Source organism: Leptodactylus fuscus, chromosome 7 (assembly GCF_031893055.1).
Source record: "Leptodactylus fuscus isolate aLepFus1 chromosome 7, aLepFus1.hap2, whole genome shotgun sequence".
In the NCBI taxonomy this organism is placed as follows: Eukaryota; Metazoa; Chordata; class Amphibia; order Anura; family Leptodactylidae; genus Leptodactylus; species Leptodactylus fuscus.
In genome coordinates this window covers 45,737,227-45,762,851 of record NC_134271.1, presented here as the reverse complement: position 1 = coordinate 45,762,851, position 25,625 = coordinate 45,737,227, and the positions used below count along the sequence as shown (strand labels likewise).

The 25,625-nt window shown below is 43.0% G+C and overlaps 1 protein-coding gene across 1 annotated transcript in view; it reads right to left on the bottom strand.

The window, feature by feature from the left end:
* The window catches only part of LOC142213487 (uncharacterized), a 53,193-nt gene extending 30,938 nt beyond the window's left edge, over window positions 1-22,255 (bottom strand). The window contains exons 1-2 of the mRNA XM_075281838.1: window positions 22,174-22,255; window positions 16,039-16,107 (exon numbers count right to left, since the gene is read on the bottom strand). Coding sequence (XP_075137939.1) covers window positions 16,039-16,097 — 59 coding nt within the window. The 5' untranslated portion in view covers window positions 16,098-16,107; window positions 22,174-22,255. The remainder of the gene's footprint in view (window positions 1-16,038; window positions 16,108-22,173) is intronic.
* Window positions 22,256-25,625: the final 3,370 nt, after the last annotated feature.

The window sequence follows — 25,625 nt, the reverse complement described above, 5'->3', positions numbered from 1 at the left end:
TAGCTGAATCCAAAATCAATGGTGAATTTTAAGGCAATCAGATTATAGGCTATTCTGTAAATCTGACTCTCAAAGATGACTTATCCCCAGGTACAAAATTCTAAATACAATATATTATTTGGTTGTCACTGTGCCCCTGAACAATATGAAGTTCATTTCTTTGTAATCTGTACCACCATTAGTTTGCCACTAAAACCCTTTTCTGCTAATTTGCAGAAGCATAACACACTAATTTCATGAACATGGCACTGCCATAAAGAATAAGAAAGATCTTTGGAAAGTATAAAAGTCATCACTGTCATTAGTTTGATACCAATTTTCCTACTGACAGAGACTCTTTAAAAGTCATGGTGACTAGAAGGCTCTTCTTTCATAGGACAATAAGGTTACACTGCTATCTAAATTATTTCCAGAGATATCATTGGTTGAAAACACTGTCCTGCCTTAACGGGGTTTTCCAGGCAAAAATTCTTAAAAAAAAACAAACAAAAAAACAAAGGTCTGTCAGTGCAAGTAATTAGTTAATAAATGCACCATATACCTTCAGCAGAGTTTTGAGTGATTTCTGGGTGTCTCTTGGGGCTCCTGCTATCTTCCGCATTTGTTTACATGGTTCAGCTTCTTGTTATGTAACTTCCACACTAACTACCTCTCACCTCACTTCCCCTCTTCATCTGTCCCTCCGTGTCTCTCTAGCTGTCCCAGCTCAATCCCTGACCCCATTATATACTTAAACCTCTTCCTTCCAGTCTTCCCCCTGTGGGACGCCCATCCTTTTTTGACTACCAGTGCGTGCTATAGACCCAATATTTCCCTCTAGCCAACGATCCACCTCTATTGCGCAGGTCTATGATGCTGCTGCCATGCCTGCGCTGTAGAGGTGGATTATCGGTTGCACAGAGCAGTGCTCACCGGGTCTATAGTGCGCGCAGATGTCACAGAAGCAGAAGGAATTGTACCACAGGAAGAAGCCTGGAAGGAAGAAGAAAGGAAAGTATAATGGAGTTGATTGGAGGGAAGGGGGTAGGAGTAATGGTAGTGACGTTCCGTTTCCGGATTGCGTTTTTTTTTTTTACTAGATAATTTAGATAGCATTGAATCTCCTCTTTCATAGGACACAAAAAGCAATATTTCATAATGTCCGAGACATAATTGTTTGAGGTGACCCTCCCCTCTCCCTCTACGTGTTACACAGCGCCATAATCCTATACTCCATATACAGTAACATTCAGCGAGAGGCAGGAACAGCTCTCAATGCAGAAACAAGGGAGAGAGTAAAGAATGCAAGAATACACAGAAATGATCCAAAATTTGTTAAGCAAATTACAAAATTTATTAATAACACAAATAATGCTAGAAAATCAAAGTTGTCTGAAGATTAGTTCCCATTAAATCTAAAATGCTGACCAATAGATTGTGTCATAGTAAGCATTTCCAGGTCTGCGGATAAATGGCGCATAATGATATTACGTGTGCCGCCTGTGCCAACATGGACCCATTAATTTACGTCACTGAGACCTGGTCACGAAATAAACAGGAATACGGCTTGTTCTGAGTTTTGCCCCAGACTCACAGCCCCACCATGCACCGACGCGAGTATGGGTCCATAGAATAATACAGGTCAGGGTGCTAGCTGTGTGCACAAAGCCTGAATGTGCGAGTGTGGTGACAGGAATGGGTTTATTTACCTTTAACAGCTTTATAGGGATGCACAAACAAATGGCAAACAGGCTTAGGGCTAGTTCACACGGGGACATGGACGCTGATTTTGACAGTGGATTTCGCGGCCAAATCAGCGTCCATACAATGTATCCCTATGTGAACTGCTCGCTTTTTTTTTTTTCTGCTAGCGAGCTAGCAGAAAAAGAAGCGACATGACCTATCTTTCGGGCGGAAGCCGCTCGCGATGAGCCGCGGCTTCCGCCCAGCCGCAGCGCCCTCCATGTCGGCTCATTCATTTGAGCCGACAGCGGAGGTGAAAGCCGCGACCACGATGGTCGCGGTGGGAGCAGTTCACATAGTGTGGACATTGTATGGACGCTGATTTGGCCGCAAAATCTGCTGTCAAAAATCAGCGTCCATGTCCCCGTGTGAACTAGCCCTTAGTTCACACGTGAAAAAAAGCCTAGCTGATTTTGTCACTGATTTTTCAGCGTTGCTTTTGGACACTGTTTTTTGCATTGGACGCTGTTTTTGACGCTTTTTCAGTCACTGTTTTTTGAAGCTTTTTTTTTTTTGCATTACAAAAAAGTACATGATAAAAAAAAAAAAAACGCTAGCGGTTTCAGTCGCTGTTTTTGCCAAAACAGCTGCAAAAATAAGCTAGCGTTTTTTTCAGTGCCCCATAGACTCCTATTCATTTTTTCAGGCGTTAAACGCCTGAAGAAAGGTCATGTTGCTTCTTTTTCTGCTAGCAAAAAAAGCTAGCAATAAAAAAGCTAGCAGAAAAAAAAAAGCTAGCAATTCACATAGGGCTACATTTTATGGAGGCTGATTTGGCCGCGAAATCAGCTGTCAAAATCAGCGTCCATGTCCCCGTGTGAACTAGCCCGAACATACTGGTGTCAGGTCTGTACCAAACTGTCCAAGGTAAGATGTGGTTTGGCAGTCACAGGAGAGTACTATAATACACAAGAGCAGTGTAATTATCATACGTGTAATATGGGGAGCAAACACTGCTTGTGTCAGTCACAGGAGAGTAATATAATACACAAGAGCAGTGTAATTATCATACGTGTAATATGGAAGCAAACACTGCTTGTGTCAGTCACAGGAGAGTAATATAATACACAAGAGCAGTGTAATTATCATACGTGTAATATGGAAGCAAACACTGCTTGTGTCCGTCACAGGAGAGTAATATAATACACAAGAGCAGCGTCATTATCATACGTGTAATATGGAAGCAAACACTGCTTGTGTCCGTCACAGGAGAGTAATATAATACACAAGAGCAGCGTCATTATCATACGTGTAATATGGGGAGCAAACACTGCTTGTGTCCGTCACAGGAGAGTAATATAATACACAAGAGCAGCGTCATTATCATACGTGTAATATGGGGAGCAAACACTGCTTGTGTCCGTCACAGGAGAGTAATATAATACACAAGAGCAGCGTCATTATCATACGTGTAATATGGGGAGCAAACACTGCTTGTGTCAGTCACAGGAGAGTAATATAATACACAAGAGCAGCGTCATTATTATACGTGTAATATGGAAGCAAACACTGCTTGTGTCAGTCACAGGAGAGTAATATAATACACAAGAGCAGCGTCATTATTATACGTGTAATATGGAAGCAAACACTGCTTGTGTCAGTCACAGGAGAGTAATATAATACACAAGAGCAGCGTCATTATTATACGTGTAATATGGAAGCAAACACTGCTTGTGTCCGTCACAGGAGAGTAATATAATACACAAGAGCAGCGTCATTATTATACGTGTAATATGGAAGCAAACACTGCTTGTGTCCGTCACAGGAGAGTAATATAATACACAAGAGCAGCGTCATTATTATACGTGTAATATGGAAGCAAACACTGCTTGTGTCCGTCACAGGAGAGTAATATAATACACAAGAGCAGCGTCATTATTATACGTGTAATATGGGAAGCAAACACTGCTTGTGTCCGTCACAGGAGAGTAATATAATACACAAGAGCAGCGTCATTATTATACGTGTAATATGGAAGCAAACACTGCTTGTGTCCGTCACAGGAGAGTAATATAATACACAAGAGCAGCGTCATTATTATACGTGTAATATGGAAGCAAACACTGCTTGTGTCAGTCACAGGAGAGTAATATAATACACAAGAGCAGCGTCATTATCATACGTGTAATATGGGAAGCAAACACTGCTTGTGTCCGTCACAGGAGAGTAATATAATACACAAGAGCAGCGTCATTATTATACGTGTAATATGGAAGCAAACACTGCTTGTGTCCGTCACAGGAGAGTAATATAATACACAAGAGCAGCGTCATTATCATACGTGTAATATGGGGAGCAAACACTGCTTGTGTCCGTCACAGGAGAGTAATATAATACACAAGAGCAGCGTCATTATTATACGTGTAATATGGAAGCAAACACTGCTTGTGTCCGTCACAGGAGAGTAATATAATACACAAGAGCAGCGTCATTATTATACGTGTAATATGGAAGCAAACACTGCTTGTGTCCGTCACAGGAGAGTAATATAATACACAAGAGCAGCGTCATTATTATACGTGTAATATGGAAGCAAACACTGCTTGTGTCCGTCACAGGAGAGTAATATAATACACAAGAGCAGCGTCATTATTATACGTGTAATATGGAAGCAAACACTGCTTGTGTCAGTCACAGGAGAGTAATATAATACACAAGAGCAGCGTCATTATTATACGTGTAATATGGAAGCAAACACTGCTTGTGTCCGTCACAGGAGAGTAATATAATACACAAGAGCAGCGTCATTATTATACGTGTAATATGGGAAGCAAACACTTCTTGTGTCCGTCACAGGAGAGTAATATAATACACAAGAGCAGCGTCATTATCATACGTGTAATATGGAAGCAAACACTGCTTGTGTCCGTCACAGGAGAGTAATATAATACACAAGAGCAGCGTCATTATCATACGTGTAATATGGGGAGCAAACACTGCTTGTGTCCGTCACAGGAGAGTAATATAATACACAAGAGCAGCGTCATTATTATACGTGTAATATGGAAGCAAACACTGCTTGTGTCAGTCACAGGAGAGTAATATAATACACAAGAGCAGCGTCATTATTATACGTGTAATATGGAAGCAAACACTGCTTGTGTCAGTCACAGGAGAGTAATATAATACACAAGAGCAGCGTCATTATTATACGTGTAATATGGAAGCAAACACTGCTTGTGTCCGTCACAGGAGAGTAATATAATACACAAGAGCAGCGTCATTATCATACGTGTAATATGGAAGCAAACACTGCTTGTGTCCGTCACAGGAGAGTAATATAATACACAAGAGCAGCGTCATTATCATACGTGTAATATGGGGAGCAAACACTGCTTGTGTACGTCACAGGAGAGTAATATAATACACAAGAGCAGCGTCATTATCATACGTGTAATATGGAAGCAAACACTGCTTGTGTCCGTCACAGGAGAGTAATATAATACACAAGAGCAGCGTCATTATTATACGTGTAATATGGAAGCAAACACTGCTTGTGTCCGTCACAGGAGAGTAATATAATACACAAGAGCAGCGTCATTATTATACGTGTAATATGGAAGCAAACACTGCTTGTGTCAGTCACAGGAGAGTAATATAATACACAAGAGCAGCGTCATTATTATACGTGTAATATGGAAGCAAACACTGCTTGTGTCCGTCACAGGAGAGTAATATAATACACAAGAGCAGCGTCATTATTATACGTGTAATATGGAAGCAAACACTGCTTGTGTCCGTCACAGGAGAGTAATATAATACACAAGAGCAGCGTCATTATCATACGTGTAATATGGAAGCAAACACTGCTTGTGTCAGTCACAGGAGAGTAATATAATACACAAGAGCAGCGTCATTATCATACGTGTAATATGGGGAGCAAACACTGCTTGTGTACGTCACAGGAGAGTAATATAATACACAAGAGCAGCGTCATTATCATACGTGTAATATGGAAGCAAACACTGCTTGTGTCCGTCACAGGAGAGTAATATAATACACAAGAGCAGCGTCATTATCATACGTGTAATATGGAAGCAAACACTGCTTGTGTCAGTCACAGGAGAGTAATATAATACACAAGAGCAGCGTCATTATTATACGTGTAATATGGAAGCAAACACTGCTTGTGTCCGTCACAGGAGAGTAATATAATACACAAGAGCAGCGTCATTATTATACGTGTAATATGGAAGCAAACACTGCTTGTGTCCGTCACAGGAGAGTAATATAATACACAAGAGCAGCGTCATTATTATACGTGTAATATGGAAGCAAACACTGCTTGTGTCCGTCACAGGAGAGTAATATAATACACAAGAGCAGCGTCATTATTATACGTGTAATATGGAAGCAAACACTGCTTGTGTCCGTCACAGGAGAGTAATATAATACACAAGAGCAGCGTCATTATTATACGTGTAATATGGAAGCAAACACTGCTTGTGTCCGTCACAGGAGAGTAATATAATACACAAGAGCAGCGTCATTATTATACGTGTAATATGGAAGCAAACACTGCTTGTGTCCGTCACAGGAGAGTAATATAATACACAAGAGCAGCGTCATTATTATACGTGTAATATGGAAGCAAACACTGCTTGTGTCCGTCACAGGAGAGTAATATAATACACAAGAGCAGCGTCATTATTATACGTGTAATATGGAAGCCAACACTGCTTGTGTCCGTCACAGGAGAGTAATATAATACACAAGAGCAGCGTCATTATTATACGTGTAATATGGAAGCAAACACTGCTTGTGTCCGTCACAGGAGAGTAATATAATACACAAGAGCAGCGTCATTATTATACGTGTAATATGGAAGCAAACACTGCTTGTGTCCGTCACAGGAGAGTAATATAATACACAAGAGCAGCGTCATTATTATACGTGTAATATGGAAGCCAACACTGCTTGTGTCCGTCACAGGAGAGTAATATAATACACAAGTGCAGCGTCATTATTATACGTGTAATATGGAAGCCAACACTGCTTGTGTCCGTCACAGGAGAGTAATATAATACACAAGTGCAGCGTCATTATTATACGTGTAATATGGAAGCAAACACTGCTTGTGTCCGTCACAGGAGAGTAATATAATACACAAGAGCAGCGTCATTATCATACGTGTAATATGGGGAGCAAACACTGCTTGTGTCCGTCACAGGAGAGTAATATAATACACAAGAGCAGCGTCATTATTATACGTGTAATATGGAAGCAAACACTGCTTGTGTCCGTCACAGGAGAGTAATATAATACACAAGAGCAGCGTCATTATCATACGTGTAATATGGGGAGCAAACACTGCTTGTGTCCGTCACAGGAGAGTAATATAATACACAAGAGCAGCGTCATTATTATACGTGTAATATGGAAGCAAACACTGCTTGTGTCCGTCACAGGAGAGTAATATAATACACAAGAGCAGCGTCATTATTATACGTGTAATATGGAAGCCAACACTGCTTGTGTCCGTCACAGGAGAGTAATATAATACACAAGAGCAGCGTCATTATTATACGTGTAATATGGAAGCAAACACTGCTTGTGTCCGTCACAGGAGAGTAATATAATACACAAGAGCAGCGTCATTATTATACGTGTAATATGGAAGCCAACACTGCTTGTGTCCGTCACAGGAGAGTAATATAATACACAAGAGCAGCGTCATTATTATACGTGTAATATGGAAGCAAACACTGCTTGTGTCCGTCACAGGAGAGTAATATAATACACAAGAGCAGCGTCATTATTATACGTGTAATATGGAAGCAAACACTGCTTGTGTCCGTCACAGGAGAGTAATATAATACACAAGAGCAGCGTCATTATTATACGTGTAATATGGAAGCCAACACTGCTTGTGTCCGTCACAAAACCACATTGTACTAGATAAATTGGTTTGGTTGGAGGGTATGTTGCCATGGAATTACAAGAGAGTGAAGCTATAGGCATTGCTGTTGCTATAGTAACATCTCTAGGGAGCTTCTATTCAAGAGGAAATCCCCCTGGAGAAGTGCAGTTGGTTTTTCCCAAGATGTCTTACTGATAGGACTACCTAGCTGTGATCTAGCTGACAAAGGAAGACGTGAGGCTGGGTATAGATGTACACATAGGTTGGACGAATCTGGGACTGGGTAGATCTGGAAAGCAGACAATAAAATAAAAAGGTGGGGCCAAAATATCTATTAGCAAGAATAGATGGACTAAAAGGCAACAACAGCGACTTATCAGAACACTGTAGGAAAATGAGCTTATGTCCAGCAAAAGTCAAGCCCTATAAAGAGGACAGATGAAAGAATTCCATTAGAGCAGGGCGATGATTATTATATACTCATCCGCTCCTCACACAACCGCCTCCAAGATTTCTCCCGTGCATCCCCATAGTCTGGAACTCCTTACCAAGACACATAAGACTGACCCCCACAATCACAGGATTCAAGAAGGCGCTGAAGACTCACCTATTCAGGAAGGCCTACAACCTCCAATAACACTATCACCGCACTGCCATCTGAACTGTCTCCCCCCTCTCCTTCTGTCCCTATCCCTGTAAGCCCTTGTGGATGTGTAAATGAAAAATTACTAAAATGTCACTTTATCTCCAAAGTTTTCATTTTCACAAGGGGTTAAAGGAGTAAAAGCCCCCCACAGTTTGTTAAAAATTTCTCCTGAACACGGCAATACCCCATATGTGGCTATAATCTGCTGTATGGGAACATGGCGGGGCTCAGAATGGAAGGAGCACTATTTGGCTTTTGGATGGCAGATTTTGCTGGAATAATTTTAGGTGCCATGTCGCATTAGCAGAGCCCCTAGAGTACCAATACAGTGGAAACCCCCTAAAAGTGACCCCATTTGGGAAACTACACCCCCCACAGAACATATTAAAGGGTAGAGTGAGCATTTTGACCCTACAGCTGTTTCACAGATTTTATTAACATTGGGCCATGAAAATGAAAAATTACTTTTTTTCCAACAAACTGTCAATTTAGCCCCAAATTTTTAATTTTCACAAGAGGATAAAGGAGAAAAAGCTCCCTAAAGTTCGTTACACAAATTCTCCTGAACACAGAAATGCCCCATATGTGGTCATAATCTGCTGTATGGGAACATGGCGGGGCTCAGAATGGAAAGAGGGCTATTTGGCTTTTGAAGGGCAGATTTTGCTGGAATATTTTTCAGGTCCCATGTCGCATTTGCAGAGCCCCTAAAGTACCAATACAGTGGAAACCCCCTATAAGTGACCCTATTTTGGAAACTACACCCCTCATAGAATTTGTCTAGGGGTAGAGTGAGTATTTTGGCCTCACAGGTGTTTCACAGATTTTATTAACATTGGGACGTGAAAATGAAAAATTACTTTTTTTTCCCAATAAATCGTCCATTTAGCGCCATAGTTTTAATTTTGTAAATAGTTTAAGAATTAAAAGCCCCCCACAGTTTGTTACACAATTTCTTCTGAACACGGCAATACCCCATATGTGGCCATAATCTGCTGTATGGGTACATGGTGGGGCTCAGAATGGAAAGAACGCTATTTGGATTTTGGAGGGCAGATGTTGCTGGAATAGTTTTCAGGGGCCATGTCGCATTTGCAGAGCCCCTAAAGTATCAATACAATGGAAACCCCTCAAAAGTGACCCCATTTTAGAAACTACACCTGTCAAGGAATGTATCAAGGGGTATTATCATTTTGAGCCTAAAATGCTTCCCAAAAATTAATGTACAAAATGAAAATTGAAATTTTTAAAAATATGCCATTTCGGTGCCCAATACGTTGCACCCACTTTGTGTTGTCAGAGATCTGCACTCCTAAAACTATTAAGTGGGCCATCCCGGGGGTCAAAAAATTATATATGTGGGTGTAAACTGCTGCTTGGGCACACAGCAGGGCTCAGAAGGGAAGGACCACTGTGCGTTTTAGCTTTTGGGGTACAGATTTAGAGGGACCCTCTGGGCGCCATGATGTTTTTGCAGAGCCCTGGAGGTTCCAGTAAACTGGAATTCACCAAGAAGTGACCCCATTTTGTAGGGGCAATTTTAGGGTCTCTGCAAATGTGACATGGTGTCCAAAAACGAAGAATCTAAATCTGCACTCCAAAAGCACATATTGCTCCTTCACATCTGCACCCTGCTGCGTACCCAAATAGCAGTGTATGCCCACATGTATGACACTGGTGTACCCCGGATAACGGACTTAATACCATATGTGGGTAGAAATGGCTGTTTGGACACAGCCGGGGACAGAAGGGAAGGAGCGCTATTTTGGTTTTTAGAGCACAGTTTGGTTTTTGGACGTCATGCCACTTTTGCAAAGCCCCTGAATTGCCAATAAAGTGGAATCCGCAGACATGTCACCCCATTTTGGACACTACCCCACTGATGGGATTTATCAAGTGGTGTAGCGAGAATTTTTAACCCTTGAGTGTTGCATTTATTTAGTTTCCAGAAATGAAATTGCAACTGATAGAGAAGTTAAAAATGAAAATTTTACAGATTTGCCATTTCAGTGTGCAACATGTTGTGCCCGACTTATGTCAGCAGAGACACTCCAAAAACTGTTAAACGGGTATCCCAGGCACAACAGCTTTTAGAGCGTTCATCTCTGATACAAGGTGGGCACAACATATTACGCACTGAAAGGACAGATTCCTGGAAAAATGGTCATTTTCACCTCTCACAATCCGCTTCGTATTCATTTATGGATAATAAGTTATAGCAACACTTGGGGGTTAAAAATGCTCTCTGTACCCCTGGAGAAATCCTTCAGGGGTGTAGTTTCCAAAATAACGTCTCATATCAGGGGATTCCACTTTACTAGCGTTTCAGCTCTACAAAAGTGTCATGGCATCCAAAAACCAAACCGTCTGTGCTCCAAAAACCAAATGACCCTTCTTCCCTTCTGTGTCCGGCTGTGTCCTAATATCAGTTTATACCCACATATGACATTATGTCCGTTATCCGGGGTACACCAGTGTCATACATGTGTCATACATGTGTCATAAACTGCAGTTTGGGCACAGCAGGGCGCAGAAGGGAAGGAGCGCTATGCGGCTTTTGGAGTACAGATTCAGATGTTTGGTATCTGGACACCATGTCATGTTTGTAGAGCCTGTAAGGTACCAGAAAAGTGGATTCCATGGGGTACCAGGAGTGACCCCATTTTGAAAACTGCACCCCTCAAAGAATTTATCAGGGGGTGTAGTGAGTATTAGTATCCCGGACGTGACTGCACAGCGGATGGCGAAGAGGGAATATATAAGCAGTGCGGAGGACATTGCAAACACCAAATTCCCTACTATGTCCCAGTAGCTCCTATGATTGGGGGAGTCACTCTGGGGGTCACTTTAGGGGTCACTTCTGGTGTCTGTTCCCTCATAAGCTGTAAATCTGGGATGTCCCCTGACATTCGCTCACACAGCTTATATATTCCCTTCCTGACGCAGCCAGTTGTGTTCTAATAATTTGGCGATTTTTGAGGGTTTTTGTCTTCACATTGTGAGATGCTATATTTTCTTTATTTTTCTGGTGACGCGGCCATATAAGGGCTTATTCTTTGCGGGATGAGATGCATTTCGTAATGACACCATTTTTGGGTGTCTACATCTTATTGAATACATTTTATTAACCCTTTTTTGCTGGATTTAAAAAAAAAAAATCAATCCTGGCATTGAATTTTACTTTTTTAATTTTACACCATGCAGCGTACAGTATAAGTAACATGTTCCCTTTATTCTGCGGGTCGGTACGGTTACGGCGATACCTCATTTATATTATTTTTTTATGTGTTACTAGTTCTGCAGAGGAAAAACACATTTGGGGACATAAATCAATGTTTTTTGCATCGCATCTTCTAAGAGGCGTAACATTTTTATTTTTCGGTTGACAGAGTTGGTTGAGGGCTTATTTTTTGCGGGACAACCTGCGCTTTTTATTGGTACTGTTGTCGGATGCATATGACTTTTTGATCACTTTTTATAGCATATTTTGTATGGAGAGATGGCGAAAAATCATTACTTCCGGCGAGTTTTTTCCGTTTTTTTTTTCCGGCGTTCGCCGTGTACATTAAATATTATTTCAGTTTTATTGTACAGATTGTTACAGACGCGACAATACCAAATATGCATTGTTTTTATTACTTTTTAGTTCTTTTTTTATATAATTCATTTTCTATTGAGAAAAAGGGATTTTTGGGCTTTATAACTTTATTAATTTTTTTCATACACTTCATTTTATTTTTTTTTTCATTTTTTTTTACTTTTTCATGTGTCCATTTAGGACACTTCAATCAGCAATACTTTGCTGATATAGAATGCCATGTGAGACACAGCCTGCAGGTGTCCCACATGGCATTCCGTAGCAGGATGTCAGGCTGTGTAGACGCACAGCCTGACATCAGAAGGTCCTGGCAGGATCACCAGGTATGTGGGGGCTTCGGGCAGTCTGGGGTCACTGGCCAGACCCCAGACTACCTTTTACTGCTATCGGCATCCTCCGATCTCGCCACGGGGGGTGCCGATCTGATTCAATTGCTGGCGGATGCCTTTCGATCGCGCCGTGATGTTTCACGGCGCGATCGAAAGGGTTAAAACGTCCAGTCGGACTCCGTTCCGACTGGACGTTATTGAGGAAGGGGTTAGGTGTTAGTAACACCTAACCCCCGTCCTCCCCGCACCCCTCCCCCCGCGAAATAGGTACCTAAAGACAGGACGTATTTTTACAATAGTCCGGTCTTTAGGTACCTGGACCGCAGGCCGTAAATTTACGTACGGCGGTCCTTAACCGGTTAAAGGGATAATCCCACCATATATAATGTTTGCTGAGAAAGGATAGTGAATATGTGTCTGATCACTAGAAGCCAGGCCACTGGAACTCCCAGCACATAGGAAAATGAGGAAGGGGGGGGAAACAACTGGCCTTAGATTTCACTGATAATAGCTGTCAATTTAATACATGATGGGTTAGGTGTCAAACAAGTCTCTGCCTCAGCACGCTCTACCTGGTTGAAAAATTCTAGGTCATGCTCTACTGTATACTGTCATATTACGTTTGTGATTAATGTTCAGGGAGATGGCCAGGAATGTTTCCAATATACACACTAAAAACTCAAAAATAGGTAGACATTGTGGGAGAGGTAGCTCAGTAGTAGCAATGGAGCGGACCCAAACAGTCAAAGACAGGAACACAAAATATGCAGCAAACAGGTTTATTTAGAAAAAAAACCAAAAAAAAAAACAAAAAACAGTAAAATAAATAAACCTGGACTTCAGGCACAAAATGAGCAAAATAAAATACAGCCTTAACTTCAGGCAAAAACAGAATAAAATCCTTCTCATCTGAGCGACTAACTAAACAGAAATGATAACCTAACTATACATGTGGCTTACTACCAGCGACACAAACAAAACAAGTACAATATAGTCTCACCGGACTCAGGGTTACAGGACAGAACCAGACGCGACGCCTCCTCTCACTCCAAGGAACTGCACACAATGCAGGAGCTGCAGCCTTTTCTGGCCCAGTAATGAGCCCAGGGTCTACACCTGGAGCTGAGGCCTACTCAAGACTCACAGCGGACCACAAATAAGTTAAAAATCTAGGGGAGATATAGCGAGATTACAGTACTCTGCCTGACATCTTCTCACATCCGTACACCATTAAAAAAATAGTATGCAATGGCCTAGTAGCACCATTTCATACAATGATGTTCAGTTAAAGTATACGTTAGATATACACATACAAGTGTTAATATCTATATCTATCTATCTATCTACACACATACTTGTATGCTGTAATAGCTACATGTGTCTGTAGTGCATTATGCTTCTACTACAGTTTTACAGCTCCTTTATTGAAGTCTATATTGAGATCTTGTAACTAAACACATCTTGGTTTTCCATATGGCTACAGTCTATCATTGTGCGCGGCTGCGTTACATGTGTAAAACCAAAACTTCAATGTAATCTGGTGCTCATTCATGTAAGAAGGAAAAAAAAAAAAAAAAAAAAAAAAAGATCCCCTTTAAAAAGAAACTAAATATGGAACTCGGGCTCTGGAAAAGGCCCCTGAAGAAATGCTGTGTGGCCATAGAGGAATTCAGTATGTGTGTCATACCCATCTTATTTTAGCAGCACCGTCCCCTGTGACACAGTGCTCATAACGTGTTTATATGAGGCAGACCTCAGATCTAGGACTTCTAGCATCTTATTAATACTGTGCCATATTTTACTGTTCTGTCACATAGTTTTTTTTCTTCATATATGGAGGTCAAGCTAATAAGCCATCCATTCTATAGTCTTAAAGGTCCTGTACATGTGGGCTAGATTCACTTATATTTCAAGAAATATGAAGAATTCTGTGTATTAATACACCTATTAAAATCTATAAGCAATATCTGAATGAAAATGTGTAGGATATAAACTTGTTGTAGGGGAAGGGGTGTCTAGAAAAAAAAAGCATGCGTGAAATCTCAAGTGAGACCCTGTGTGTAAAAATCCATCTAAATGCTCCAAAAATATATTGATAGGTTTTTAAAAAGTGGTACACTGGTGTAACATAGATTAAGACTCATGTTAGTTATGTATTAAGAAATACCGATGGCCATAGAGAAATTCAATAAGTTTTTCAATACTGAAATTTCCTGACTGTGGGACTATTAAAGGATTATCTTATCTTATGTAGTTAGCCATTGAGTTCAATGGCTTTTTCGTATAACGCACATCTGTTTGCGCGCAAAAAGACACGCGTTATACGAACATGCCATTGAACTCAATGGCTAACTACATAAGATAAGATAATCCTTTAATAGTCCCACAGTCAGGAAATTTCAGTATGTTACAGCAGCATAGTAATACAGATACAGAATAATACATAGTAATATATTACAGACGTAGACACACATAAGCTGAGAAGAGAAGATATACTAGGAGTCCATAGCAGCTAAGGAACGGAAGAGAAAGAAGGAAGACTTCATAGTCATAATCATTAGTACTCTGTGCGGAGTGATCTTCGCTTGGTCTGATGTAGATTATACAGCCTGGTCGCGGTTGGAAGGAAGGACTTGTGATAGCGCTCCTTCTCACACTTGGGGTGAAGCAGACGGTCACTTACAGTACTGCCAAGTCCCATCAAGGTCTCATACATGGGGTGGGATTTGTTCTCCCGCATGGAGGTCACCACGGACAGTATCCTTCTGTCACCCACCACCTGTACTGGGTCCAAGGGGATCCCCAGGACAGAGCTGGCCCTCCTGATCAGCCTGTCAAGTCTATTTCTGTCCTTGGTTGATATATTGCACTGCTCCCCCAGCAGGCCACACCGAAAAAGATGGCTGAAGCAACCACAGAGTTGCAGAAGGCCCTAAGAAGTGGCCCCTGGACTCCGAAGGCCCTCAGCCACCTGAGCAGGTAGAGGCTGCTGTGATGCTTTCTGTGCAGCACCTCCAGGTGATCAGCCCAGTCTAGTTTATTATTGAGGAGCACGCCCAGATAGGTCCTGACTATCTCAATGCATGTCCCTTGGATCTCCACCGGGGTCGGAGCACTTCTCCGTTTGCTAAAATCCACCACCATCTCCTTGGTCTTCCCAGCATTAATCCTGAGGTGATTCTGCTGGCACCATTCAACAAAATCCCGGTTTAAGTCTCTGTATTCCCTATCGTCGCCATCACTGATACGGACTACTATAGCAGAGTCATCATGTATTTTTACACGTGTAAAATGTACAGAATACACAGAGCGTAAACTCTGTGTGAAAGGGCCCTAACATGAATGTCTAAGATGTATTTACTACAAAAGATTCCAACATATCGTACTTCGTATTATGTTACTCTCCCATACAAGCAATGCTGATAGGGCATGCCACCACCTTTTCTGTCTTCTGTCTTAATCATACAGTATGTCTCTATAGAAAAACCTACATATGGGTTAGAAGGCATACCGTAAGACTCCACAGAAGCCTATAAGTGTTGCATTACAGATCTGTAGAATACAAAGGTTATACGAAGCAGAAATATGCTCAAGGGCAAGTCAACAAAATGAGAGAAATTCAGCATCTCTTGACTGGTCCATGCGCCAGTAGCTGAAATATACACCAGCTAGGGGCCGGTGTAGATATCAGCCATTACTTGCATCATCTTCTTAGTGAAAATAATAAAGTCTGCCTACACTTGAAGCACCACTCCCTCCCAATGACATATACTAAATCTGCCCCCGTCTTTTTCAGAGGCAAAGATAAATGTAGAAAAGAGCAGAAAATAACATTTTCTACAGCAAACATTGCTATGTAATAAACAAAAATCACAAAACTTACTTTTTGCCAGCTACGGGTTTCTGTGGCTGACCCCTTGTGACCTTCACCCAGGACGACATAGTAAACCACCTGAAAAAGTAAAATGTTGTTAGAGATATGGCCAGCACCATTAAAGTCTTTCGCCTATTGACATTTTTTCATTAAGGCTAAAGCCCCACGTTGCAGAATTGCAGCTCTGTTTGTTGCAGGTTTTGCTGTGTTTTTTTTTTTTTTTTAATCAAAGCCAGGAGTGGATTTAGCAAAAGGTAGACGAATAAAAACTTCCTATATCGTTCCCATTTCTTCTGTAGCCATTCTTGGCTTTGGCTCAAAAAACTGCAATAAAATCTGCAACAACAAAAAAAAAACAAACCTGAATTTTCGCAACGAAGGACCTGAACTAAAAGAGGTTTTTCAGCCCATATAAAGGAATATTTCATACTCATTAGCAAGTCATCTATGGGGGACAGAGACTGGAAACCTGCACAGATCAAGTTGCCTTGGGGCCCCAGAAGCAGCAGCTCTAGTCTTACGGAAATAAGTGTTCATTGAAAAAAACATAAGCGTGCTGCTCGACCTTACGGCATCTTCTACTAGTAATTCAGCCACAGAACCCATGCCCTGAGCCAATTACACCCATTCATCTCAGCCTAATAAGTCATAGTAGAAGCTGGAAGGGCAGAAAAGAGCGGAATTAGATTTCATGTCGGGTTTTTCTGTCCGCTTGAAAAGTTGGACATCTTTACTTGCGGACAGTGAAGGACAGGCACGGAGTGCAAAAGAACAAACCCGATGCCCATTTAAATAAATGACAGGTGTCACGGACACAGCTAGTGTCCGCTCCTAATGTCCGTGCCAGATTTTGAGCGGACACTACCTGTCGGACACAGACAGTAGTGTAACGCTCCCTAAGTAGTGAAGAGGCTGTAGCTAACTGGATAACTAATAACTGGAGCAAGAGTCCCAGGTGTTGGACTTCCCCAATCCTCAATTGATGACCCATCCCAAGTATTACCCCACTATGAACTCAACCGGTGTGAAGGCAGCTGAACTTTTTGTGGATCCCAACACACTTCTGCTTGCATTCATGGTCATGGAGAGATAGAAGAAGGACCTTCAACTACGTCAGGAAAAAATAACAAGGCAAAATAAATCTCATAAGCAACAGAACAAAAAATAAGGAAGAACGAAAATGCACAAGTGTAGCCATCACCATTTTATGTTTCTATGGTAAAGGGCAGGTGTGCAGCCTGTAGTGGCTGAGCTGTAGCTGAGGCTCTTTTCACATATGTGGTGGAAGCTCATCGCTGAAGAACTAACAGATTTGTAGCTCTAAGGGGGCATTTACACAAAGGTCTCTGGCGTGGATTCTGACGCAGAATCCACGTGGAAAAAAAGCCTCCCATTGACTCTAATGGGTTCCGTTTTCCACGCAGAATCCATTGATGTCAACAGGAGGCTATTTTCTGTGCGGATTCCGCGTCAGAAAACTCTGTGTGAATGCCGCTTTACAAAATGATTCTCTGAGTTGTTACATACCTTTATGGTTACAAACTGTTGATTCTGCTCCTATTAAAGGACTTCACACTGCACTATTAGTAGTTTGGAAGGCATTTTGGACCTGACAGGTTCCCTTTAAATTTTAGGTTGGGTCCAAAATGTAATCAAGGAAAATGTCAGTTACAGGACTCTGGCTAATAGATGCACCACAAACACTCGTTTACTTTCAAGAAGGATTGATCCATAAGGTCACACGGGGCCATAAGGCTACATGCTGGAACACCCAATGTACAAAGTGACCTGTTCTGCAAGTTTTACTCACAGCCTTCAACCCTTCCAATGCAAAGTCTGAAGGATGCAAATGAACCAGAAATTAAACAGCAGGTTAAAAAAAAAAAAAAACTTGCAGAAGAACTTACTACTAAATTCAGCAGCGTGCTTGCCCTCTGTCTCACCAGCTGTAAGGTGCCTGAAAGCCAAGGCTAGGCTACTGTCGCTATCAGATATTCCATTGTTCTGTTCCGTCACAAATATAAACTGCAAACTGGAGACTGATTTGTTAAATGATGGATGCCGATGGAACCCAGTAGATCCCATACATTATTATACAATCTGTTTAGTTTCCGTTATTGTGTCTGTCATTTAGCAGAATGAAAAGGCTACACATGCAGCCTTATTTAGTCTGAGATAGTACGCAGAATATGCCATGAAGACTCCTAAAGGAACCTCCAACACAAGTGTAGATGTTGCCAAATGTAGTTTTCCCCATACAGTGGCCTCATAGCTCAATGTGTTTCCTAGTCCCCTGTATATGACTCCACAGCTGCTGGCACAGGAAGATACTATAGTGCACTAGTGGTACAAGGAATGTCATAACATTACAAGCAATGGCATTAAAATAACAAAAATAAGCCATTTGCAACTGTCCTTCATCCAGCCTTCCCGGCTGCAGCCCCGGCCCTCAACATCAGTGTTCAGTGCTGATACTTCAGCAATAAGTTATTGAATAATAAGTTGCTTCTACAGTAAAGCGTGCTCATCATTGCTACCACAGGACCACAACTTTTGCGATGAAAATTTAAAAAGTGTATGCCTGCTCTGGCCATGTAGAAGGCTATTGATATCACTTCTGGAATGCTGAAAATAAAGGCCAAAGCCTGGAGAGCTGCAGCTGGGAAGGCAGGACAAAGGACAGCTGATCATGGGTTTTCTCAATCTTTGTTTGGGGTCAAGAAAACTCCTTCAGGCCAGAGCCCCACGGGACGTAAACGCCACGATGTGCCTGCAGCGGAGACAAAATTGCGGCGTTGTACAGTGCAGGAAAAGTGGATGGGATTCATGCAAATTCCATCCCGACTCTGCGGAAAAGATCGCAGTGCGGACACGCTGCGATTTGCAAAGCCATTGCGGCTTTGCAAATCGCAGCATGTCAATTATATCTACGGAAACACCGACGGCTTTCTTGTAGATATAATGTTAAGAGAAAGTCCACAGAGGAAAACTCTGAACCTTCTCTTAAAAGCGCTGCGGAAAGAACCGCAATGCGTTCACGTGCACTGCACCGGCATCCTGTTGCGGCAGCCGCGACGGAACATGCACACAAGTTATCACGTGTGAACTAGCCCTTACAAGCACCTTTGCCAATGATGCTGTTGCAAAACTATCACTCCTAGCAAGCCCTTACAAGCATACTTTGGGAGTTATAGTTGGTAGTTATAGCAGAGAGACACAGGTTGGAGGCTAATGTAAAAGTTCCTGAACAGTACAGGCCCCAATGTTGTTGCCTTTATGTCTCCCAGACGTATATCCAGCTGCCGCCTACGTTTACCTGTGACATCCATTCCTAAGATACACTATGGAGGTGGTTGTGTCTCACACAACCCCACCAGGTGAGCGACCATTTGTTTCTGCTTACCCTGACTTTTTGATTAAAAAAATACTACACCAAGGTTGGCTCGGTGCCTCTTCTTTTTTGGCCTATTTAATATGGGATTAAAGGGGTTATTCAATTTCTAATATTGATGGCCTATTCTTAGAGAAGGCCATCAATATTAGATCTGTTAGAGCATTACACCTGCCCAGATCTGCTGTTCAGGACAGCACGACTCCTGGTAGTGTTTACATGATGTGGAGCCATGCTGCTCAATAATATGATCTGTAGTGGCAGCTGTAAAGAAAACCTGTCACCAACAAGTCCATTTCTTTACATGAATTAACAGCTGTTGCTCTGCTGATTCTGGAACAGGTGGAATTTTTTTCTTTAGCTCCCACTTTTCCTGAACAATCAATGCCGTTATATTTGGTTTCTGACATGCTATTTAGGCTCTGTAGTGTCAAGAGGGCGGTGTCAGGCAGTAAAAGACAAGGGTGTGATTCTGAGCTCTAACATTGGCTGGCTCTCTTTGGAGCTATAAATCATGCCCCCTGCCTGATACCGCCCTTCTGACATTACAGAGCTTAAATAGCACATCAGGCACCAAAAATAATTACACTTATTCCTCCAGAATGGTGGGGGCTACAGAAAAAAATTGCATTTGTGCTGGAATCAGTGGAGCAGCATCTATTAATTGGACTTGGTGGAGGTGGCCAAAGGTCCTCTCAGAACTGCAGCATTGTCCCATAGAATCTGCTGCAGATTTGTAGGGCATAGACAAGAGTGGCTGTAACCCTTTCCCGACATCCGCCGTACTAGGGTGTTTAACTATGGCAGCCGCCCGGGAGTCGGGCGGCTGCCATAGCCGCTGTGTGTCTACTGTTTTACACAGCAGGCAGCCAGCACCAATGCCTCTGATCGGTCCAGGGACCGATCGGAGGCATTACCCCTCCGGCGCCTCGGTCAAAGGCGCCGGAGGCACCATTTTCCCGGCGGTGCATGGGCGCCGCCATTTTGCCGGTGATCGCCGGCACCTGGAGCAATCTCCAGGGCCGACGTCACGTTTCCATGACAGTCAGGAGCCTTGTAAAGACTCCCTGGCCAGTCTGCAGTCTCTTTCTTTTGCAGGCTATTCTATGCAGCCTGCAAAAGAAATGATGTTTTGTAACGCATTGCATTAGTGATCAGACCCCCTGGGGTTCAAGACCCGTAAAACCGAAGCCAGTAAGAAAGTCGCAGAAAGGCATTTTTTCTTAAAATCCCCCCATTCTGAATTTTTTCCAACTTCCCAGTACATTATACAGAATAATTAATGGTGGCATCATAAATTTGTCCCGCAAAGATTAAGACCTCATACGGCTCTGGGATCGGAGAAATAAAAAAGTTATGGGGTTTAGAAGGAGGGGAGTCAAAAACGAAAATCAAAAAATGCCATCGGCGGGAAGGGGTTAAAGGAAATTAATACTACACAGGAAGCACTTATACAACTCCATCCTGCCAAATCCACTTCTGTCTGACACAAAAAAAAAAAAAAAAAAAACCACAGTAAAATCGGCATCAAAACAAGTGGCCGCCGTCTTAGGCTGCATTCACACAGAGGAAAATGGTGAGGAATTTGGTGTGGAATTTCAGCGCTGAAGAAAAAGCCTCCCATAGACTTCAATGGGTTCCTTTTTCTGCTTTTCCTCCGTGTGAATGCACCTTTAGGTTAAGGCCCCACAATGGGGAAACGCAACTTTTTTTGTTGCAGATTTTGCTGCGGTTTTTGGAGCTAAAGCCAGGAGTGGATTAAGTAGAAGTATAAGAGCTTCCTATATATTTCCCATTCCTCCTGTAGCCCTTCTTGGCTTTGGATAAAAAAAAACGCAACAAAAGAAGCTGCGTTTTCGCAACATGGGGCTTCAGCCTTAGGGTTGGATCACACTAGCACTTGTATTCCGTCCGCAAGGAGTCCGCATGGAGACCCCCCGGACGGAATGCAATCACAATGGACAATGGACTATAATGGGCTCCGTGTGCTTGCTGCGCACTGCCCGAACGAATGAATTGTGCGGGCAGTGCGCGGCAAGCACACGGAGCCCATTATAGTCTATGGGCTCCGTGTGCTTAACTGCACAGCGCTTGCATTAGCGTTGGTATTCCGTTCGGGAGGGGGGGGGGTCTCCATGCGGACTCCTTGCGGACGGAATACAAGCGCTAGTGTGAACCAACCCTTTAGATGGTTTTTCTTCTATCCAGAAAACCCACTTAAGGTCCCTCAGATAATAAAGTATAAGTACTGCATATTATTAGGATATTAGACTTGTATCCTGCCTATAAACTCCATGTATGGTCCCTGCTAGCATGAATTAGTCCTATAACTCAGGCGCTGACATTGTCATACATTGTAACCTTAGGCCACATCATTGCACTGCTAAACACTGGACAAAGTGTCATCACACCCGTAATATAATTGTGATACTATGTGTATGATATTAGGGAACTTCATAGTGTTGTCCAATTCATAAAAAAGACCCTCAAAATATTCATCTCCCCCTAGAAGTCCTTCCCAATAAGCCCCTGTGCCCTCATGTTACTCCAGGTCCTATACAAGGCTGTACTGTCCCTGTCCATAGACACTGTACACTCGCTGCAGAGCATTGTCTTCATTCATGCCGCACAGCACAGAATCGTGCTCCGTACGTGGAGCTAATAAAAGCGGGCGACAGCCCTGGATTTAGCCGCAGTATGTAGCCCGATGTCCGGGGGCCGCCTGTGGCTCCGGCCCTGCCGCACGTATTTACCTCTCGGCTTCCCTTCCACAGCCCCAGGAACGAATACAACGAAGAGCAGACACAGAAACGAGCAAGATCAGAAACGTAGACGAGACAGATAGAGATTGGGAAGGGAAATAAGTGAGAGCCAAACGAACACTGACCCCTAGCGGTTGGGAGGTGAGAGGCGCCCTCCTTCTCAATGGGAGTTCGCTTTAGTTTGGAGAGTCTACCACTACGCAATGGAATTATTTACTAAGGTTCCTGTATGGAGCTGCGGTATTACGTGGGAGGATTGTACGATGTGACATTACAGAGAATAATCTTACAATAATTTACCTCATAAACTGGAGTCATTCCACTACAAGGTTAAGGCTTTATGGAACTGTGGCATGCAAAGGTCACCAGGTCACTGTAACTCCTTCACTAATGTCATTGAATGGAGCCTCGACCAGGACTTCTAGTCCCAAAGTGTAACATCTTACTAATGTTAGTAAATGGAGCCATGACCACGACGTCCAGTCCAGTGGCGTAACTAGGAATGGCGGGGCCCTGTGGCGAACTTTTGACATTCTCCCCCCCCCGATGCCGAAGACCTCGACCGACCCTCCTACGCGCTGTATTATGCCCCATAGTGGACCCTGCACACAGTATTATACTCCATAGTGGACCCTGCACACAGTATGGAGCTGCAAGCGCAACTTGTATTTGCAAAAATTGAGGAATGTTTGACTTGAAGTCATGGTCTGTGCACACTATTAGTGTTGAAGTCACAGGATAACCCAACTATCTTAGGTCACACAACTGAAGTTAAGGCCAAAGCTGCCATGTAGGCCCAGGCTTAGGTTAAAGAGGGTTATGCAATTTCTAGCATTGATGGCCTATGTGCTTAGGATAGGCCATCAATATTAGATCTGCAGGGGTCCGACACCTGGGATCCACACAGGACAGCAGGTACAGAGACAACCCGATAGCGATATTGTTTACAAACGGTACAAACTGTAGCAGCGAGTGTACTCCAACACTGCTGCAGAGATTTCAGTGGGACAGCACTGCAGTACCCACACTGGTACGCCTAGCTTGTACAGCAAGTGAGGACCATGGCTAGAGGTATGTAAAGAATACCTCCAATTGTGCAGTCTTGGTATAAGTGACTAAGAATAGGCCATCAATGTTAGAGACCGGATAACCCCTTTAAGGCAAATATGTCAACCTGAGATAGCCCTACATAGGGTGATATTTGAGAAGCAGATCTCAGGCAAAATTGGGAGAGGCTGTGCTAAGGGATTGGTTTATGTAAAAGCACAGAGCTAAATGATGCATAGTTACGGAATTCACAGGAGGTGTTCAGGGCACCCCCTTTATTAAATAAACTTCAACATAAAGTATCTGTCTGTCTGGTCGATCCTAACATGACATATGAGATGCTATAGTACAGCACTTCAAAAATGTGCAGCAAGTCACAATGTAATCTATAGTGGGGCTTTAGGTGCTGCCTTAGGCCAGGGCCCCACGGACCGGATACGCCGTGATTTGCCCGTGGTGGAAACATTGTGGGAAAAATTGCAGCGCTTTACAGTAACAGCAAAGTGGATTGGATTCATGTGAATCCCATGCCCACTTTGCGTTATAATCCGCAGCATGAACACGCTGCGATTTCGAAAACTGACACGTTTTTGGAAATCACAGCATGTCAATTATATCTACGGAAACGCCGGCGGCTTTCCTGTAGATATAATTGTAACAGAAAGTCCGCGGAGGAAAACTAAGCGAATTTTCTGTTCAAAGCGCTGCCGGAAGAACCACAATGTGCAATTCTAACAGAAAAAGGCACCCATTGAAGTCAATGGGAGGCTTTTTTTTCAGTACTGAAATTCCACACCAAATTCCTCACCATTTTCCTCCATGTGAATAGACCCTAAGGGCCCCTTCACACGGAGTATACACTGGCTGATTCTGAATGTGTAAACGTTCCGAATCAGCGGCGTTTACAACAGATCCCATTGCTTTCTATGGGAGCCGGCATACGTGTGCTCCCCATAGAAATGAATGGGCTGCTTTTTTCCATTCATCTCTATGGGGAGCGCACGTATGCCGGCTCCCATAGAAAGCAATGGGATCTGTTTTAAACGCCGCTGATTCGGAACGTTTACACGTTCAGAATCAGCCAGCGTATACTCCGTGTGAAGGGGCCCTAAGGCCCCGTTCATACGGGGCACAGGATGTCGTACTTTGGTCCTGATTTTGACGCAGGAAGCTGTGTCAGAATAGGACCAAAATGTGCTTGCCACAGCTGTTGCGGCTTTCCACAGTCGCAGCTTTCCGATATGGAGTAGGCCCAAATGAATGGGCCTAGTCTGGAGGGTGCTGCCGCAAAGTGGACGCCACAGCTGAATCAGCCGAGGAATCCGCCTGAAGAAAGGGCAGCTCGCAAAAAGGAAGCTAGCGGTCTGCATAGACCTCTATTGTGAGGGGGCGGATTCTGACTTGGATTTAGCGCCAAAATCCGCCCCCTCTTGCCCAGTGTGAACCCTAATGGTGTCGTCCAAGTCACAAAATTGGGGCAGAGACAGGAGAGCAATACTTAACTGTTAAATTCCCACAGCTGTGATACTCCAGGCAAGCCTATGTTTAGATGGCTGTAGTTGTGTAGTCATACACGTGACCTCTGCAGACACGGTATTCAACAGGTAAATTATTATTTATTTATTTTATTCCAATGCCTACCTCTACCCCAATTCTTTCCAGTCTCAGATATCTATTTTATGCTGGGGCCCCACAGAACAGAAACAGCGAGATTTGCCTGTGCCGAAAATGCCATGGGAAAAATCGCGGCGTTTTACAGTAAGGGCAAAGTGGATGGGATTCTAGGCAATCCCTTGCCCACTTTGCAGCAAAAACCATGGTGCGAATACGGTAAAAAAAAAAACAGTGCGGTTTTGGAAATTGCAGCATGTCATTTCTACCTACTGAAATCCCATGCCCACTTTGCAGTAAAAACAGCGGTGTGGACACGGTAAAAACCGATGCGGTTTTGGAAATTGTAGTATGTCACTTATACCTACGGAAACGGAAAATGTTTCCCCATAGGTATAGCTGTAACAGAAAGTCCGCAGAGGAAAACTCCGCAAACTTTCTGTCTAAAGCGCTGCGGGAAGAACCACGATGCGTTGCCACCGTGTTTTTTCCCACAGCACTTTTTGTGCTGCGGGATGACATGTGGGGCCTTAGCCTTAAAGGGGTTGGCCACTTTCAGACTAATATTGACAAACAAATGTACAATAAAAAGATATACAATTTTCCAATATACTTTCTGTATCAATTCCTCACAGTTTTCTAGATTTCGGCTTGCTGTCATTCATTCTGTTACTTCTAGAGGATAAAACTCTGGCCATGGTCATGTGATTTATGGTCCATGGTCATGTGATTTATGGTCCATGGTCATGTGATGAGTACACAGGTGCACAGCTCGTTACCAGGCA